General features: G+C 38.5%; 1 protein-coding gene across 9 annotated transcripts in view; it reads right to left on the minus strand.

The window, feature by feature from the left end:
- The window catches only part of ANKRD28 (ankyrin repeat domain 28), a 123,617-nt gene that overhangs the window by 78,619 nt on the left and 23,868 nt on the right, over positions 1-21,130 (minus strand). Inside the window, exon 1 of one of the 9 annotated variants that reach the window (XM_021538154.4) lies at positions 5-21,107. The exons of 7 other annotated variants lie outside the window; for them this stretch is intronic. In XM_021538154.4, the coding sequence (XP_021393829.1) occupies positions 5-121 (117 nt within the window). In that variant the 5' untranslated portion in view covers positions 122-21,107. Of the gene's footprint in view, positions 1-4; positions 21,108-21,130 lie in introns of those variants that run through there. One more of the 9 variants, XM_085573154.1, reaches the window with a different exon arrangement.

Below are 21,130 nucleotides of genomic sequence, written 5' to 3' on the forward strand. Positions count from 1 at the left end.
TTACCAGCACATTTCCAGAGGGTGATGGATGTACAGATACATTTTCCTGAGGTATATTGGAAATAAATGAGGGAGAATCATCTTCCTCCTCCTCCAAAACAACAATACAGACTCGACTCATTCGATCCGTTTGAGGAAGCAAAAGCAAACAAGAAAATGCCAGCAATGATATTTTTGGAAGCAGACTGCAGGTATCACAATAGTGACCATAGAGGAAACACTTTCACCTGTTTCACAGGCCCTCACAAACTTGTGAGTGCTACTGCTGGTGTCTTAGCATCTAGAAAGGGGCATTCCAATCCCCCCTCACAATTCATTTTCCAAACTGAAACACCATGAGATGTTCAAGACACTGCTGAAAAAAGTAGTTCTTGATGAAATAAAAAGTCCCTAAGCATCAAAACCACAATAACAAAACCGTGGAACAGCTCATAAAAATATCCCAAGATCCAATTCCATTTGAACAGCACTCACTGTCACACACAGCTGTCCTTTCAGAAGCAAATTTGTCTTTGTTAATGTCACAACTTCCACAGCGTCCTTCTACCCTCACAGTGAAGTCATTGTTGCAGAAGACATGACTCCGTCCTGCAGAGGACGGAACAAGGAACAATTGCCCCGAGAGAGACGGCCGCAGCTATTCCCACTCCTGCAAGGTCAGTTTAAATCAACCCTCACAGGCTTTTTGGTGACTGAAAATAAACGTGCCTCCCGATCATCCTGCCATTCTCCAGCTTCCTTTCTCAATGTCAAAAACAGTCCAGACAGAAAAACACATCTCGGTTCAGCAGTTATTCAGGACCTGCTGAGAGGAAAAGAATTCTTTCCCATGCAAGAAAATAGCTGCAACGTGCAGCAGGGCTGCAGCACATTTACATGCAATGAGTCAGACCACAGGGACAATGAACTCCTTGAATAATACTGCCGGCCGAATCCAGCAGAAGCAGCGCAGCCGGTGCTACTCCGTCAGGGACACGAGCAATGCGGATAGTTCATTTTTCCTTCACCAGGCAGTAGCTGTGGCTTCTCCATCAGGGAATGCGTAAGGCAGAAATACTGTAGAGGAGGAATGCTTCAGCAAAACAAGCTAGCTACTGCACACAAAAGCTCAAATTACTGCCTTAGACGACTTCTGCAAAAGCAGTTCATCACTCAAGTGTTTCTTTTGATCACCATGTGAATGCAGTTCCCATGATAGTCTTCATTCAGATTGAGGGGGAGGAAAAAAAAGGAAGAAAAAAATCAGACTCTGTACATCTTCTCTGAGCCAACTTCTTTATCCGAACATCTGTCACTGCGCCAACCTGATTCTCCTCTTCAGTTAGAGCTTCTGCTTATTAGGTTTTTTCCTTGACAAATTAAATTATACAATCAGCAGAGAGGCTTGTAAAGCTCAAAAACCAGCTTGGGTGTCCGAGGCGGCAGGAGCGGCGCACCAGGCAGTGCCACGGCGGCGCTCCCTGAGCAGCAGCCTGGGAGCAGCGCCTGCAGCCTGCCAGGGCGCAATGCCGAGTAATGCTCACATGTCACACTTACCAGAGCACCCAGCCACCGCTCCCAGGGTAACTTCCTCTGCCACCAAAAAAAACCCGCCTTTTGCTTTTTTTGGGGGCAGTCTTTGCAGCCTGCGCCAGATCGGTGACTAACGCAGCTGAAAACGTAAAAATTCTATAACTGAAGAAAGAGCGACTGTTTTAATATTTTCCACTAAAAGCCGCAAAGAAATGTGGCTGTGCTGACTAACTACACTTTAGGCAGTAAACAATTCCAGCACTTTAACTGCTTTCATATGGCACTGGTCAGAGCAGCAAAACAGTTCTCACTTAACTCACTAAAGACAACAAATGCCCCACATAAATCCTCTGAAAATTAAATTAAAAGTAAAATCTTAAAGCAATAGGCTGACTATTAAAAAGCCAGCTATTAATGACCAAAGCCGTGGGTTTTTTGCAATTAGTACAGACAAACACAACCTCAGCTTTAAAAAAAAATTACATTAAGTATAATTTAAATATAATATTATTAAAATACACCATAATAATGAGGTATAATATGAATCCCTACAACTTGCTGAATAAATACTTCGGCTTGAATCTGCCTAAATGGTGCTGGCTCGTGGGTGTATTATGTAAATGGCTTCTGTCAAAAGTTGCTGGATAAGCTTCAGTGTTACAGGAATAGAGGGAGGGTTTTTGCTCCTGCTGTGCAGCACGAAGGCAATTCTGATGTCCTTCAGTGGCTGCTAAGAGCAGAATTTGTCAATGGTGAGCAAGTTTATAGCTCTTCAATAAAGTATTTGCACTCAAATTTCACACACGAATCCAAGCAGAGAGAAAGACAGGTTTAAATGGTGTGGTTTGGATATAAATAGACATACTGAATTCCCACCTTTGGGGGCTACAGACAGGAAAAGCTTACATGAACTCTTTTGCAAAAATGCCTACAGTAGCTTGATTGTAACATAATGAATTGCTTAAACACCTCCCTTTCCCCCTGACACTATGCAGGTGAAACTTACTAAGTGCAAAAAAGTACTTTGGGCAAGGGCTCCCTGACCTCTAGAGTCCTGACCTGGCAGAATACAGCACCAGATTCTGATTCATCATGACATTTCAGATTAAAATTTTTCAAGACTAACAAATAACTTTATAAATATATTTGGTTCATTACATAGAGTCTAGTTGCTTTGCAATCTCATCCTTTTGGTCTTAATTACAAAAAAAACAATGATTTGTACACCACACTGCTTTGTTCTAGCATTTCAGCCATTTATTAAAAAGCAACAACACGGATTCACCTGAATACATACAGCAACTCACGTTCTTCTTGGCCACAGGAGAACTAATTCTAATAAACTATGGACATCCTCAAAGCTCAGCTGTTGCAACACCCTACTGTCTGCTATGGAACACAACAACCACAACACAGAAAATAGCTTGCTTTCTATTTGTGAAAAATGCCCTCAGGAACAGACACTTTGGCTTACTTGTGTAACTAAACACGCATTTTAAAAAAATTAAAACTCAGATTTTATGTGTAAAAGCAAAATACTGGCAAGCTTCATATGATACATACACACTTGCTAGATAATGGCTTTCCAGCTAAGCCCATATGTTCAGTGTAAATTAACACTTTTCAAGAGTCAGTAGATTTATACAATATGCAAATGCCAAGGGTTCTATATGCTTTCTTCGGAATTACCAACTGGACACATTGCTAGATAGAGACAATGCCTAATTTAGTTCAAATTATCTGAATGTGGTCCATTTTTTACCTTTGTAATTAATGCTCCAAGGCAGCTAGAAATTCAATAGTTACTTTTAAAAAAATAGGCTTTCACACTCAGTTAATTGTGAAAATTCAGAACATTTTAATTTACTCTGATAATTTACAATTAATATAAATTATGTCCAAAAGCAAGTAAACATATATCTCACCTAACACTGTATGGTTTTGAATTGTGACATCACAACAGAGAGTTAAAAGCCAGTACATCACAGTTTGCATTAAAAAGACAACCAACACAACTGAATCAATATTATATTGATTTCCATAGCAATCTAAGCCATGTAAGTAAGCAAAAACACTCTGCTCATGATAGGACTGTGTGTGTGCAATTGCTTCCGTAACCAAAGGAAAAACCAGTTCTGGATATTTAATTTTTGCTCACAATTAACTAGCATTTCCCCCTTCAACCAAAAGCTGTGCCTTCACTTCAATGCAAACAGCATCTCTAATCACCTCTTCTTTCAACTGCAAAAAACCATTCAAGTCATCTTCTGGAGGGCAAAATGCAGTTTCTAATGTCACCTAAGAGATCTTCTAAAACCCAAAAGCTGTTTAGAATTCTACTGTAAGAAACCAGACTAAGGTTTCAATTTTTCAGCAGCTTATCTAGACTAACAACTTTCTGTGTAGAAGAGTTAATAGGAACAGAAAATGAAAGCAGAATAAATTCAAGATGATTAATTTAAGCTTCTGTTCCTCAAACTAATTTAGGAATCATAACAGAACTTTGCAAAGGTATAAAGAACATTGCATCTCAAACAGTTTGGATTAATAAAACTTAAAATAACTGAAGACAGCAGGTCATCACCATACATCTTCTCCAAAAGTCATCTATTTCCAATACAAAAGCTTATAAAATGAGAAGCAGAAAAGAAGGCTTAAAAATGGCCTAACTTGAAAAAAAGAATGCCATGTCTACAGGGATTTGGGTGGTGATCTGACCTCCACAAGATCTATTAGCAAAGTAGTATCTCCACACAACTCTCAAATTTTAAGAAGTGCAATGGTGATATGAATTTTTGTGAAAATAAAGGCTTTTTGTGTTGATGTGGTAAGGGAAAAAAAGTGTAATTTTCAAACTACACTTGTCTTTAAGTAAATCAAGTTTCAAGAGTCTCTAATGGGTGCATATAAAGAAAATATATTACAAGGATGCAACCCGCAGGTTAAAACATATGTCTGCCATCTACACTAGACAGAAAAAACATTAACTCTGAATCAGCTAAAAACAGCAACCTTTTCTATGGATCTGCCCTCTTCTCTAGGAACAAATGAGCAGAAGACTGTAGCAGCACTGCTGATGACACCAAAAACCAAAGGACTCAATATCAAAGAATCTACTCAGATAAAGATTTCTCTCTTGCCAATCAGCATTTACTAAGTTTTTTCTTCTGGGTTGAGGTTAATCCAACAGGTTTCAGGTAATATTTTGAATGATTAAAAGAATCTAGGTAAGGAAGACAATAGTTCTGTCAGGTTCCATTAAAAATGAAAAAACTTAGAACCAAGTCATATATCAACTTTGCAAGGCAAATACCTAATCTGTGTATTTCTTCAGAAGACAAAGATTGCTTTTAACAGCCACAGCTCTAAGTACATAGGCATACTCCAGTATAAGCAGATTTTATTAAATACAGACAGAGATGAGTGTTCAGCATCACCATGAATATAAGTAAGTTACAATAATTCTAGAATACTTTTAATGAGTCACTCATCTGAACTCCTCTGCTGTTTCCTCCCCACTCCTGAGGGAATGAGGTGGAGTCAGGAAAGAGAACAGACTAAAGCAAGAAATTAGTACCTTTCTTCCCAGTTTTGTTCTGTTTATTCCAGAGCATCTGCATCTGCAGAATAGTTTTAATCCCTGGACTCCACAGTTTTTCTTCTAAGAACAAGCAAAATAGCTATGCTTGCACTTCATGATACCACAGGCAATTCCTACTTTTTCTCATGCAATTATACAGGCTCTGTTAATCTAAAGAACTATTTCACATAGTCACATACTATCTTTGAACACTTGGTAATTAATAAAATCCAGTATCTAAAAAGCCATTTCAGCTGCAATTGAAACACAAAGAAGAAAAATAATCTAGCATTCACTCTAACTTTTCTCAGTTGGAGCAACATAAGAAAAATGAATAATAAAAAATGTCTGTGATTCAGACACAAACTTCAGTTGTATACTTAAACACCCAGTAATATGTTAAAAATATCATCTGACCAAAGAGCAGTAAAGCACCTTGAAAGTGTTAAAAGTCTACTAAGCAATTTGCTGTTTAAGACTTCTATTCTATGTATCTGAACAACACACCTGCAGACAAGCTCTTGGCTGAAGGACCATATGGCCATCACAGTACAACATAAGTAAATACCTGAAAAAAATTATCTCTGGTGTCCAAAATAAGGAGTCTAGCAATCAAACTGTGCACAGACCAAAACCCAGAAAAGCAAAGGCAACTCCTATTTCTCTTAAAAGAAAGTGAAAATATGAGGGTTCTGCATCTTCCAACATGTGTTCTAGCTAAGATATCAGCCAGCACACTTTCCTTTTAGGCCAGATTTAAATTCACTGGCAGGAGGAGGTACTTTGTCTACTTTCAACAATGCTGTAAATCAACACTTCATTCTCACATTAACACACTGTACATAAAAGAAGTCCTCCAGTCTTTCTGAAGTCATGGTCTCAAGGTACTTTGTAGAAAACGTGTCTGCTCAGATTTACCAGCTGCACCCGACAGCAGCCACCTGTCTTTTGAGAAATAGAAGGCAGCTATTACATCCAACAGCTTTTCTAAATAAAAACCACATGAGTCTGACGGTGGTATTGTCAGTCTTGTGAAATTGATTAGAAGTCAAAACAACTCTGTTTCAGGGAAGAGAGACCACAAAGAGGTGCACCTATCCACATATATTGTTATGAACAGTTAAGGTAAGTTTGTATCCATGAAGAGAAAGACCTTGACAAACTGCGTTAGCTGCTGTGGCGTGGATTTTGGACAGAAGACGGGTTGTTTTTTAAGCAAGGAAAGTGAGAGAAGATGATTTCTGTTGGAAAATGGAGAAGATATTATCTTAAAATATCTGTTTAGTCAAAGAGAGAAGCAGGCAAAACATTTCAGCATTTGTTAAACCCACACAAACACAAAATTATTAGCTGTACACTTAAGGTTTTTGCAAGCATGACAGCTTTTAAAAATGTTTTCATAATACAAAAAGCAAGGCCCGCAGGTTTGTTTAAAGTATTTCCACTTGTTGGCAGAGCAAAGGCAGAAAAGACACTGATAGGAGCAAATCTTCTGGCCTCCTTAGCCCCTTCCAGCTCATATCATGTCCCTAGCCAATTCCAGGTTTTGGCACTAAAAATGGCATCTATTACAGTAATAACCACAGTATCCTTCCAGGAATAATTACTGAGGGCAGCAATTGCAGCTGTGCACACCAGTTCTAAAAGCAGAGTTGACGAAAACAAAACCAAAATCAAAGACTCAGTCTCAGAAGTCCCTGTTTGCTCTTTCACATGTCAACCACCCTCTCCCAGCACACCCAGCCCGTTGCTGGGAGGCGAGGCTGGACAGGAACGCCAGCAAGAGCAAAGCAAAAATAACAACCCAGACACATTGGAAGAACAACCCACTGTCACAGCTGGCACCGACAGCCTGATGCTTCAGGGAACAATGCTACTACATTTTCCCAAGGAGAAGAAATGGGTAGCTTTGGCTAGGGAAAATGAACAACTGCAGAATTCCTAATCATAATTTGATATCATCCATCACCTTGCTTTGAAAGTGTTTATACCAATACTGTACACACTCCTATAAATTAACTAAAATATGATCCTACTAAATTATATTAGTGCAGCTGGTAAAACAGCTAAGAGAATTCCCTTTGGGCCTGTGGGTGCACGCATACACTGAGAAGAATTAGTACAACTCCTTTGATCTACTTTTCTACTGATCTATAGTCATACTCAAGATGAACAGAGGAAGTGCTGATTTTACATATTTCCACTTTGAAAATTTCTTCCTGCAATACTGTTCCTGCAGAGAAAAAATAAATCAAATTCATTATTCATTACAGAAAAACTAGCCCACATCACAGAAGGTCAACATAACATTGCCTTATTTTTCACCATGTAATAAGTTTGCTCTTCCCTCTTCAGTAGGGATTACGGGGTTTGTGAATAGCATGTGGGATTCAAGGACAGACACTATAACACACATAAGCACCGCACGCCTCTCAGAGACTGCATCCTTGAATACCAGAAATTCCTGGGGATTTTTTATTGTATGGCATAACGCACTTCTGTCTCTGATTCACTGAAACCAGTTCTCTATGTTTGTATCCTAAGGAAAAGAAGCAATTCTCACCTGGCAGATGCTTACTCAAAAAAACCCTGAGTGTGATCTTTCATTGCTACGTGAGAAAAGAACAAGTCCCAATTTTCCTGGATTTGTATGCTTTTCAGGTTTGTTTTTGAAAAAACTGCTGTTTCTCCAGCAGATGATTAGGAACATATTACATTTGGTCTGCAGGGCTCAGCTTCCCCACAGAGGCTCTTTTAGCTGGATGGGCTATAAACCAATAACCTTTATCCTTTGCTCTTTTTCTAACCTTGCTTCTTTAGCTGAAAGGCTGGAAACCCCTTTAAAGGAAAGCAGCACAATGCAAAACACCCAGATTCAGCACTGGACAGTGCTGGTATTGAGACTGAAAATGAGGAGGTTCTCACTGGAGCCAAGAAACCTGGCATAAAGTTTATCATTTCCTCATTAGAACTCCGCTGGGCTGCTATGCTGCTGAGCTTCTGAAGAAGAAAATGGTAGTCGGATAGATTTCTAGAAATGAGAATTACCCTGGTAATTATGGTGAGTAACCTCTCTGATTCAATCCCAATCTCCACTATACTGCTGGCACATAAAACCTTTCATTGCAGCATGTTTGATGAGCTTGGGATGACAGACAAATCAGTTAGTCCTTTCCAGGTTACATCAAGATTATCCTCCTAATACCATTCTTTAACACATATGTGCTCATTCTTTTCCTTTTCCCCTTCTCTTTCCCCTGTAAAAATCACTAGCTAACTTTTTCAACACCATTTCAGTTAACACTGGAGTTGTTTTTGATGCCTAGTTTTTGATGCTCCAAATTATTTAGAAAGAGCAAGGAAATCTGAAATTGGCAAAGAGCATATGAAACTACAGAGATGTGGGTTCATAAATAATATAAATAAATAATAGTTTTGGAACAGTAGCAGGCAGCCATATAAAAATGCAGCACAAATTCTAGCATTCTACAATACGTTCTACGCACTTGAAAAGTGATTTTCATGACTGAAGTTTTATCCTATACCATTAACATATTTTAGGCAGAAAAGTCAGTTATGCCAGTCAGAAGAGGACTTTCAAAGTTTTATGTCACCAACCACATCAATCCTTGTGGGTAAGTTGCCATCGTTACAAAATGTTTGCTTTTATACATTTGTCAGGACTTCCTATGGAATTCCCACATGACCAAAATCAGCAGTGGTTGGGAGTGTTCCGCCAACATTTAGGAACTTGAGTCAGAAACACATACCACTTCCACTCAGACTATTATCTGGGAAACACTAAAAAAAATGATTCATACAATTTTGAGCCATGGAAGGGAGGAAACAAACATCATATTCAACTATTTAAATTCTTCAATGATGACTCACATAACTTTAGAATATTTCCAGAACCAAGTAACAAACAGCAGTTGCCTATTCAAAAAAATAAACAACAGTGACAGACCTGCTTTCAACAGAACCATTCAACTATCAGAGAATTAGTAAAAAGGGAAGAGTTGTTGTTTAGTTTTTTGGTTGTGTTTTTTTTTTTTTTTTTTTTTTTTTTTGCCACTCCACCTCCTCCCAAAGCACAAAACCCAATAAGCTCAGTGGAATTATCTCTGCTAGCCAAGGTCAGAAAGCTTACCAACTTCCAACTGCTAATTATGCTTATTTAAGTTTGATTTTAGCAGTACTTGCAAGAATCAGCTTGGATATACTGCTACAGCAAACAGTGCATTACCTGTCTCATTTCAGCAATATTAGCAGGGTTTTATCTTAGTCCATGTTTTGCTTGTGCTCACACTTGTGTTATTTCAGCAGCAAACACTAACAAAATGTTAATCCAGTCACAGAAGCAATAAGATACAACAATTAAAAGTGAGAAGTAATGAACACCCTGTGAAAAACTAAGAACCAGAGCGGAGCAGTGCACCCAAAGAAGTGTTAAACAGCACTCACTGGATTCAGTGGTTAAATAACCAAAAGGAGAAATAATACAGGTTGGACTGAGGAACAAAGACAAAACCTAAGTAGGAGCAACTATACAGTACAGGCTGCTTTACCTCTACTAGAAGGGCATCAGGAAGAGAACACTTCTAAATCTGACCATCTTAGGGAAGGAAACTTTACTCAGCCTCAGATGTATGTCTGCTATTCACTTAGTCTGGTAAGTAAAAGAACTAAAATGCACTATCTAAAGGAAACTATTTAGAATGACAGTGATAGCAGCATATATTTTCAAAGAGTACCACACAATTTCTGCTATTCAAAACAAAGTGCTGGTTTTGTTAAGAAGAAAAGGACTACAAAATCTGCTCCTTCAAAATACCTATTCAATACTTTTGTCATTACTGAAATTCCCCTAGTAGAAAGTTGAGGGAGTCCATAATACTGAGGGAAGGAAGATGCTGAATTATTTCATAGCTCTAAAAGAAAGCAGAAAAACTGTGGCCTTTAAAAGTTTCTGTTCAGATTTTCCTTCTCATTAGTCATGTGATGGCACAATCTGCCTACAACCCAGTCTCCCCCTCCCTGTTCCACCCAGGAATGAGTGTTGTTGCAGGGACAGAGGAGGCAAAAAGGGGGGCACACTTTAATGGTGAGTGCTTTTTTCCCAGGATGGAATCTGGGAGGGAAAGGTCCTGAATACATTACATTTTTTTAGAAGATTTAAAAGTTTTCTTTTAAAGAAAACTTTTTTTAAATCAGTTCTCTCTTGCAGAAGTTATAAGAGTTGAAGTTACAAGAGTTTAAATAAATATTTAACTATTATAATACTGAAAACGCATGTAACATTCCTACTAGTGCAATACTTTTAATTCAGTTTTGGATAGATAAGAATAGACTGTGACCACAGAAGCCACAATTCAGCTGGCTTGCTCACATGTGAAATTTTGGTTTCCATACATACAGGAACTCAGAACACTGTATGTAAGTGAGCAAAACTAATCCCAGTTGCTATGGATACCATTTTTTTTTCTCTTTTCAGTATGTAAACAGTGTTACTATACACAAATTATTTTGATTATCTTTAAAAAAAATTGTGTGTGTCAATAGCTACTTCAAGCATCAGGATTTACTGCTTGGGGAAAGCTAAACTTCCTAGAAGTTTTTATGAACCCCTTACATCTCCCTCATATCCAAGAAAAAGCTCCTTTCTGGCAACTGAAAACACTCCATAAAACACAGCTGGATAAAATCCACATATTCACACACATACAGGCACTACTACAGGACGAGAAAGCTCATCTAAAACTTCTGCAGCTGCCAAAATAGATGTGGCTTCTCCCAGATTGAGCAAGGAGAAACACAGCTGCAGACAGAAATCTTCCCTGCCTGCTTCAAACTTTCCAAGGAGTTCTCTCCACAATGCCCACAAGGGAAGCAGCTCTTCAGGAGGAGGGCTCTTACACATCACTACAGGATAACACCTTCACCTCCACCATGTACACAACCTTCACTCCTTAGTTACTTTTCCTATCAATTTTTCAATTCTATATTTAGAAGATTAAAAAGCACGTTGCTTAAAAAGTCTATTACCAAATGAAATTTCATAAAATGCAACAGAGTATTAATTTAGAATGCTAATTAAATTCTTATTACTCCAGAAATCTGCTTGTTTGTTATTTGTAGGTTGTTTTCTGGGGTTGTTTTTTGTTCTGTTTTGGTTTTTGTTTTTCTTTTTCTTTCCTGAGTGACATTTGAAAAAGTGTATGAGTCTGATTTTAACTGCTGGTCACCAGACAGACTCTTTACTCCTCCCTTCCCCGCATGATCCTTGTGCATTCACATCCCTTTCCTGAGCCAGCACAGGCAACTTGTATGACCCAACTGTGTCTATTTCCTTTTTTTTTTAATTTTTTATTTTTTTGTGGTGATTGGTGTGAGCCAGCTCACTACGGGCCTGCAGCTGCCACAGAGCAGTGGGAGTGTTCAAACTGCTCACTGCAACAGACAGTGATGAGATGGCTTTGCAAACCCACACCCATCCACGGAGCTCCCTCCATCAGACATGTATCAGAACTGTTCCATTCCTTGTATTTTTTCCTTAAAATATCTCAAGATAGTTTTCTTGACACCTGAACTTCTCCAAACTTGGACACTATTACAACCAAGTATATCACTCCTTATATTTTTTCCAATTACACAAAACCATAGTTATGCAAAGCATTACTAAGGCTTGGTATTTTTTTTTCAATCAGGATTATTTTGGGATTCATGTTTTCCAAAATCTTCCTAACACTGACTTCAATCAGTGATTTATTCAATTAAGACGACACCTAGAGGACAACTTGCAAAGTAAATTTTGGCATTACTAAGAGCCAACAAATTGCATTATAAAGGAATAGTATCGTAAAGAATCAGAAAGACAGTATCAAAACACAATACATAATACACAAGACACATGAGCTGCACATTACTTATTCAAAATATTAAGAAAATTAACTTCTATACACCCTTGCCTCTAACATTCCTTTAGGACTAGGTATCTTAAAACGAACAAATAACCAAACCCCACTCAGCAAATAAGTGGGTATAAAAAGGGAGAGCATTTGGTCAAGTTTTGTGGCAAAAATGAGGCCACAGGGCATCTTGTATGCAGTTGTTTTCTACCTTTTCTTGGCAAGACAACTTTTATTTTATAAAAGCATGATGAAAAACTATACCAGATTTCTATAAAATATAAGTATGTTAGGAAGACTTCAATATTTAGTAACAATAAGTCAGTAATATGGTTAGGAATAGTCCTATTTGTCTATATCTTACATAGCAAGCTGTGGAGTGTCTTCCCCAGAAAAGAATGCAACCAGCATGCTCATAATGCAGGGCCATGAAGAGAAAACACCAGTGAACTCATTAACTGGCTTGCAAACGAAACTAGAGTCTAGAAATACATCAATAACCTTGCACATCTTGGTTAAAAAACACCATGTAGCTATGAAAATGTAACCTTTAAGTCATGCAGATATAAATTTTTTTAGTCTTGACTCAACTGTTGCAGCCTTGCCCCCTAGAGATTTATTTCAGGCTCTAGGAAATAAAGGCAACCATCTTTTTCTAAGAAGTCTTGATCACCCAAGTTTCTTTTTGGATATACACTGACACCTCATGGCCATTTAAAAAATACTTAAGGTCTACGCTCTCTTAAGTTGTTTTTCTCTCTTTTTTAAAACCTCCAATTAATTTCTTTTTCTTCTAATGAAATGTTGTCCTCTTTAGAAATTTCAATCTTAATATGACATTATTTGGTATATTTCTCCCTTCCTCTTAATAAGAAACTACTCAGCATTAATTTTTCATGAGCAGTGAGGAACTCTGCCCCCCACAAGCACTGAATCACGGAAGACAGAAGGACAAGGTACCTTTTCTCTCCAGCTTCAGACCCTGCAAACTGCAGGGAAGCAACCACAGCCACTGTTACTCTTCACAGAGCAGAGAGACCAGGAAGATAAATAGGACTACTGCCATATGAAGAATGAGACTGGAAATGTTCCTCCCCAAATGACAGAAATAGCCCCTGGATAAATTTCTGGCACTCTGCAAAAGCCTTTTACTCTTTGAAGTTCATTAAAACCTTCAAAGTTACAGACATGATTACCTAAGAATATTAATAAAATTCACTACTTCCTCCAGATTCTCATACTGGAAGTAGAAGTGTGTTACTTTTCACTCTTTCCAACAGGATGACATGTATGAAAAAAACACCAAACCTCTGTCATTTCTTCCTTCTTGGTTGAGAACTCTGTGGTATACCTGTATAAATAGTCAAGTCACACAATACATATCTCAAGACTGATAATCTGGCAAACTACTCCTTGCTAACGAAAATTATACAGTCTTTAATTGTTAAAAATAAAGAGTAATATATATGTAATAGGCCTGTAATATTATTTGATAGGGATATTACCAACTCTTTTAAAATACTGTAGAGCTAACTGAATTAATATTATCCAAGAAATGCTAATACCCATGGAAAAAAAAAGATTTATTCTTTGGAAATATTTATCTTTACCTAAATATGCAAGACAAAGCCAATTAAAGATTTGAAGATATTAGTTCATAAAAATGAAAAGCAGATGCTTTAGAGATGCTACTTCAAATTTCTTGACCTTCTAAGAAAGAACACTTGAATTCTGTTCACCAAAGTATTTATAATATTAATTAATACAATATTAATATTTTGGCAAAACCTGTAAAACTTTCCATGTTTTAAAAAAAATTAATTAAAGCAAATGTAAAAATAAACCTTTACTCCATCATCTCTTTACCAAGTCTAAGGGAAAAGATTCTCAGGCATTTACTCTTTATTTAATACAAGCTTTGTTTTTCATGTATTGAACCGGAATTCCTGTAGCATTGAAATGTGATCAAGAAGGACAAAGAGATTCACTTTCCGTATCAGAGAAACATCCAATGAACTTCTTGTCCCACAGAACTCCTGGCTTTAACAGAGATGGAAGAAGCAAACTGCCAGTCAGCATATTTTTACAACACATTCCCTCTCACCCCTGCCAAAAAGCAGCAGCCAATAAATTCCATTCATCATGGAAGGGAGCTTATTTTTCAGTCATTACTATCACCATCTGGTCAGCAGCAATGGAAATATCAAAAGTAGTCACATTTATAAAAGATTAAGATGAGGTCATCTTGAAGTGCATACTGAAGAAAGAACACAAGAATATACTTAAAACTTATTCTGCTCCCCTTTATTTGCATTAAAGAACTACCACAACATCTGCACAAATGCTAGACCACACATACTAAGTGCCACAGGCATCCAGCTTTTAAACTCAGCCAAAATTCAGACTCAAGTTTTCTCTATCAGTTGCCAGAATCAGTTAAAAAATATGGGGGAAAGAAAAAAAATTTAAACCCAAACAAACAAAATAACCCCAAACCAACAATGAACCTCCACCTACCCAGTATTACTAAGATTAGAGAAAAAGAAATTTTATCTTCATCTGATTAATTCACACAGTAATTTAAGTTATAGCCCTCTAAGTGTTATATATCAGCACAGTATTTTATAGCTGGTATTGAAATTTTGAAAAGTCAAAGAAAGAAACATGCACCATTCTGGTACCCATTACACAAATACAGGAAATGTTAAAGTCTCTTATATCTGTACATGACCAATGTGTTTGGATAGCTTGTAGCTGCCTGGTGACCCAGTTTCCTGAATAATTTACCCGAAAAGAACAATTTCCAAGCATAAACAAATCCCATAATATGTATAAAGTGGACTGCATGCTCCACTCCAAAACCAATCACCTATCTTTCAGCAAGTGCATTTTGGAAATACTGTAGCTAGCAATGTGTTTCTAGTATTTCTAAATAAGGACATGCATCACTTTTATATTGGTACAAGAGCAGAACAAGGTTTATCAGCTACCATGGTTTTCAGTTTCTAAACTAAACTTCTATAAACCATCATCTTCAAAGCCACTTCAACCCCAGGAAATACGTAAGGAGGAGAGGGGAAAACCAAGTCTTCTTCCAGGACATTTGTCAGGGCACTTTCCTCTAACAGTATGATTTCACTAAAGTTGCTGTAGTTTGATTACATGTCAGGTCAGTCAAGAAAAACAATCACTAGACATATAAAACTGTAAAAGGTCAGATGACAGGACAGATCTGGAACCTGATCTTCACACAGGCCTCAAATTATAGGAGGACATCTATACCACAAAGAAGTTTGGCCTGCAGGTTTCTAGCATGTGATGTTGAGGAACTAAGGGAAGATGCCACTCTTCAAAACTGAAAAAATACAGCTGGTACCAGCAGTACAAAACAGAATCCACTTTTTAATTATTACTATTAAAAGACATTTAACAGGATGGTACAAAGTGCACTTGATTTTCAGTTCAAGATCCTTAGGGCAGCCAGGAAGACACACAGCAAGCTCACTACCTCAGACATGAGGAGGGCAGACTTTGGTCTCTTTAAGGATCCCCTTAGTAGAGTGCCAGGGGATAGAGCCCTGGAGGAAGAGGGGCCCAAGAGAGCTGGATTATATTCAAAGATTGTCTGCTCCAGTCTCAAGAGCAATGTATCCATACAAAGTTCAGGAAATAGTGCAGAATGCCCCAAGGCCTGCAAGGATGAACAAGGAGTTTCTGGACAAATACAAACAGTTTACAGAGGGTGGGAAGCAAGGACAGATAGCCTGGGAGGAATAGAGACAAACCTGTCTGAACAGCCAGGGATCTGGTTAGGAAAGCTGAAGTACTGGCAGTAGTAAATCTATTCAAGAGCATTAAGGGTAAAAAATAAAACTCCTTTAGGTACGTTATTAATAAAAGAAAGACTTGGAAAACCGTAGGTTCTCTCAGGAAAGATACGGGAGACCTGGTTACCCAGGATGTGTAAAAGGCTGAGGGACTCAGTGAATATTTTACCTTGGTTTTTACCAGCAAGTGCTCCAGCCACACTGCCCAATTTGCAGAATGTGAAAGCAGGAACTAGGGAAAAAAAGGAACCGCCTTCTGTAGGAGAAGATTGAGCTCGAGATCATCTAAGGAACCTGAAGATGCAGAAGTCCATGGAACCTGGTAAGATACATCCACGGGTCCTGAGGTAACTACCCGGGGAAGGGGCTAAGCTAATCCATCATATTTGAGAAGTCATGGCAGTCTAGTGAAGTTTTCACTAATGGGGGAAGTTTTCACTGGAAATGGGGGAATATAATTCCCATTTCAAAAAAAGGAAATAAGGAAGCCCCAGGCAACTACAGGCTGGTCAGTCTTACCTTAGTGCCTGGCAAGGTCATGGAATAGATCCTTCTTTAAACTATGCTTAGACATATGGAAAAGAAAGTGATGACTGGTGACAGTTAGCACTGGCTTCACTGAAGGCAAATAATGCCTTAGAAATTTGCTGGCTTCCTATGATGGGGTTGCAGCAGTGATGGATGAGAAAAGGGCAACAGACATCACCTACCTGGACTTGTGAAAAGCATTTGACACTGTCCTGCACAATATTCTTGGCTCTAAACAGGACAGACGTGGATTTGATGGATGGACCACTCAGTGGATAAAATACTGGCTGGATGGCCTCACTCAAAGAGCTGTGGTCAGCAACTCGATATCCCAGTGGAGAACAGTGATGACTGATGTTCCTCAGGGGTCAGTATTGGGGCTGATCTTTTTTAACATTTTTGTCAGTGACATGGACAGAGGGGTGAAGTGCACCCTCAGCAAGCTTGCCAGCAATTCCAAGATGTGTGGTGTGGTTTTGGTAACATGCTGGAGTAAGGGAGCTTCACGGGGTTGAGAGGGGAGTCTGTGTGAACCTCATGTGGTTCAACAAGGCCAAGTGCGAAGTCCTGCATGTGGGTTGGGGCAATCCCAAACACAAGTATAGACTGGGCTGAGAATGGATTGATAGTAGCCCTGGAGAGAAGGACCTGGGTATGTGGGTGAACAAGAAACTCATTTTAATCCAGCAATGTGTGCTCGCAGCACAGAAAGCCAAATGTGTCCTGGGCTGCATCAAAAGCTGCGTGGCCAGCAGGCCAAGGGAGGTCACTCTCCCCCTCTGCTCTGCTCTAGTGAGACAGTGACCTGTTCCGGGGCCCCCAAAACAGCAAAGACATTGACTGGTTACAATGAGCCCTGGGGAGAGCCATTAAGTTTGGGTTTCAGGGTTTTTGCTTATTCTACTTTTTTTATATGTATTTTTGTCGGATTCTTTTTTAAGTTTCTACCAGTTGCAGGGTTTTCTAAGTATCAATAAAAATGTTATAATTCAAGAAGGAAAACACCCCAAATTACTCATGCTAGCCAGAAGTTAGGAACTTCTATATTTAAGTGAGTATCAGTTACAGCAGTTGCACAGCTTCTCAGTGAGAATTAAGGTTTATTAGGGCAGGGGAGGTAGACAAGAACAAAAACCAATACAATGAGCAATACCCAGCACCTACGCAAATCTTGGTGCTTCGTAATCATTAGGCTACTTGACCCGACTTTATAGGCAAAGTTTACAAATCTCTGGGGCAAGCAGATGCAAAAAGATGCATCCTCTTCCTCACTGATAGCAGAAAAAATTTTAAGAAAGAATTCCTTATAGAAGAGGATTTTAAAAATAACAGTCACAGCCCAAAATAAATAGGTACGTAAACTGAACAGTTTGGGGAGATTGTTCTAACCAAGATCTGAAAGAGTACTGTGCGCCATTTCTCTCCTGATGCTGAGCATGAATTTGGCCATCTATTCAGATGAAATTCTGAATATAACTTATCTTGAAACCCTGAAAGACATAATCATCCTAACCATATCGTAACCATCCCAAATTAAACACTTCTGTGCAAATCATAGCAACTACAGAAACCTGCAGACAAATCAAAAGGAGTATAGTGAAACCATCTGAAGTCCCTACTAGTCTTAACAGGAATGTGTCTTGCAAAAGAGGGCTTTAAGCAAACAGTACCAGTTTTAACAATTTTGCTGCAAATGCTGCAAGTATTATCAAGAATACCCACAGGCAACACTTACCAACCAAAGACACTGTTAAAACTCTACAAGTTAAGGGTCTTGCTGAACATCACTCACAAGGGAGATGGCTTCCACTGCACCCCACCTGGGGAGCCCCCAGCAGCCAAACCCAGGCCCTGTATGGGCCCATCCAGAAGTATCCCACTTGCTGGGGACCTCGACTGCCAGGCTCCAAGGTCCCAACAGAGACCACTCCAAGGTCCCAAGAGAGACCAGCTCACAGAGACCAGGGTGAGATCAGCTCTGGGAGGGCTGTGAAAAGCAAATGATTACTACTTGCTTCAGTTTTATAAACAAACTTGTCCATATGGAGCTCCTAGACAAATCACAGCTTTTTGGTTTGATTTTGAAAGTCACATCTTGAAGTAGTAGAATATGCATGGAGAAAGAAGGATTACTGTATAAGCATGAAAGGTCTTAATGAACTAAGCGAGGTTCACATCCCACACACTGAAGCAAAAATCTCCATTTCATGACAATCTTCCTCATCCAGTACAAGAAAGTTGTTGAGACTAGAGAGAGAAATATTGAAACTACTTCCTCTTGGATCCAGAAACAATTCCTCTGCCTAGAAATCTATCATACTATCATGAACTTATAAAATGCAAAGTTAGGAAAACTGTCCATCAATTTTGTCACCAAAATTGTCCTAATATCATTGTTACTCTCCCAGAATCTGGGGCTTTCAAACCAAAATAATATTAACAATGCACCTTTTCATTATTGGCAAGAAGTATACTACTGTTTTTTTCTATGTCGCTGTCTACATGGAAGTGGTATGTGGAATAGGGTAAGAACATGCTAAATGACAACAGCATCCAATTTTCTAACCTGGTGGTAGCAACACAGGAAGAAAATCATGTAGGTGCTACTTCATTCAAAGTAGAGGTCTTCAATACAGAACCAGCACAGTAAAAAAAAAACCATATTAATTAGAACTGGTGAACCTACAGCCTGTTGGTCAAAACTGGCCTTCTCAGCTTTTATTCAGCAGTAATAATTTGAAATTATGTACACTAGCTTCTCAGGTAAATTTACTTTTGAAGTCAAGCATTTAAAAACTGCAATGCTTTTCCAAAAATCCAGAACAGTCTACAAATAACCAGTTCTTCCTCAACAGACAAGATAAAGATGGGATTTACATATTTTCTAAGCTCTTATGATTTTTTCTCTATGCCAGGTTTAAATATCTTTCCCTCCATAAGTGCTGCAGCTTAGCAAGAGGAATCAACAAAAAAGAGTGTAACAGCTTAAAAGTGTTTTGGCCCCCATAAAGAGCAAAGCTACTACTTCTTTGAGACCTATATAAAAAAAAATGCAGAAAACCTGTGCAAGTTGGAAAGAACAGTGGTTTTATACCATTAAAGCAGCTATGCAAGCAAACTCTAATTTAGACTTTTGTCAACAGGGACTACTTTGTTTAGAGAATCCATAGATACTACACTGACAATAGTAGCATAGGATAATCTCCTCTAGGGGATGAACTAGTCTAAACCAGAAGACAATGAACCAGACAAGAGTCACCGTCATGGCTAAACAAGAAAACATATTTCAGTTTAAAAAAAAAAAATCTGTAATTTCAAATGAAACAATGATGTTTAGTCTTGAAACTGGGACATCTCCCAAATTTGCCCTAAGCCAGGACAAACATATAAAACAGAGTTCAGAATCTGAAGCAAAAAATCCCCTACATATAAGAAATTACACTGAATGCAACTTCAGGTGCAAAGCTAAAACACACCCATGGCCCTAAAGCAGTAATGGAAGTCTCCTTCTGTTCTTCTAAAGGCTTCCATCACCAGTGACCTGCTCTATCAATCCAATTTTTCTCATAGCCTTCTACAATCCAGATACTCTCAAAATAAATACAGTTAACAAAAAAAAGTGCTGCCAGAAACCAGATGACCTCATACAGTTTACTTGTTAAATTACAGGCATCACATCCTGACAAGTTTCACTCTTCTTTTGTTTATCCATTTTATTTATATGCCAATAATAGGTAGTTACAGTAGTTGCCTTTGCCCAAACACATTACGGACAGACAAAACTGCATACAAAACACTAACTCAAGGTACTCAGTGTACTGGTATTGGGACAGAGGTTGATTTTCTCCACAGTAACTGTAATGGGACTGTGTTTTGGATTTGTGATGAAAACAGTATTAGTAACACTGGGTTGTTTTAGTTATTACTGAGCCGTGCTTGCACAGCACCAAAGACTTTTCTGCTTCTCACAGCGCCCCACCAGCAAGCAGGATGGTGATGTGAAAGCTGGAAGGAACAGAGCTGAGACAGCTGACCCCAACTGACCCAAGAGATATCCCTTGCCATATGAGATCACACTCAGCATATAAAGATGAGGGAAGGGGGACGAAGAGAGGAGTGTTTGGAGTGATGACATTTGTCTTCCCACATCATTATTATATGGGATGGGGAAAAAATTATTATGTGTGATGGAGCACTGCTTTCCTGGAGGTGGCTCAACACCTGCCTGCCTATGGGAAGTGGTGAATGAATTCCTTGTTTTGCTTTGCTTGTATGCACAGCTTTTGCTTTCCCTATTGAACTGCCTTTATTACAACCCATGACTTTTCTCATGTTTATGTTTCTGATTCTCTCCCCCATCACACTGGTGAAGAATGAGCAAGTGCCTGCATGGGGCTGAGCTGCCCACCAGGCTCAAACCAAGCCAGAAAATGGTAGAATTAAGGTAACATACAATCTTGATATATTTACCTTAAATAGAATAAAGACAGTGCTTAATTACACATCTCTATTACTTTGAAAGTTAGCAGGGTAAGTGTTTTTTTAATTAAGAAGTCTATCCACAATACCAGTTCTAAACACTTTGGATATTCCTTTATAGGTTCATTCTATAAGGTGAACCAATGAATCTTATGTCATCAAACCCACAGTAGATTTAATTAAACTTAATTATTTTGCCATTTTAATAAATAACACAATCACCCAAAGAACATTAGAAGAGGAAGGAAATACAACAGGAAACAGAGCATTTAATGAAATTATACAGAAGCATCTTA

Source organism: Lonchura striata, chromosome 2 (assembly GCF_050655825.1).
Source record: "Lonchura striata isolate lonStrDom1 chromosome 2, ASM5065582v1, whole genome shotgun sequence".
Classification (NCBI taxonomy): domain Eukaryota; kingdom Metazoa; phylum Chordata; class Aves; order Passeriformes; family Estrildidae; genus Lonchura; species Lonchura striata.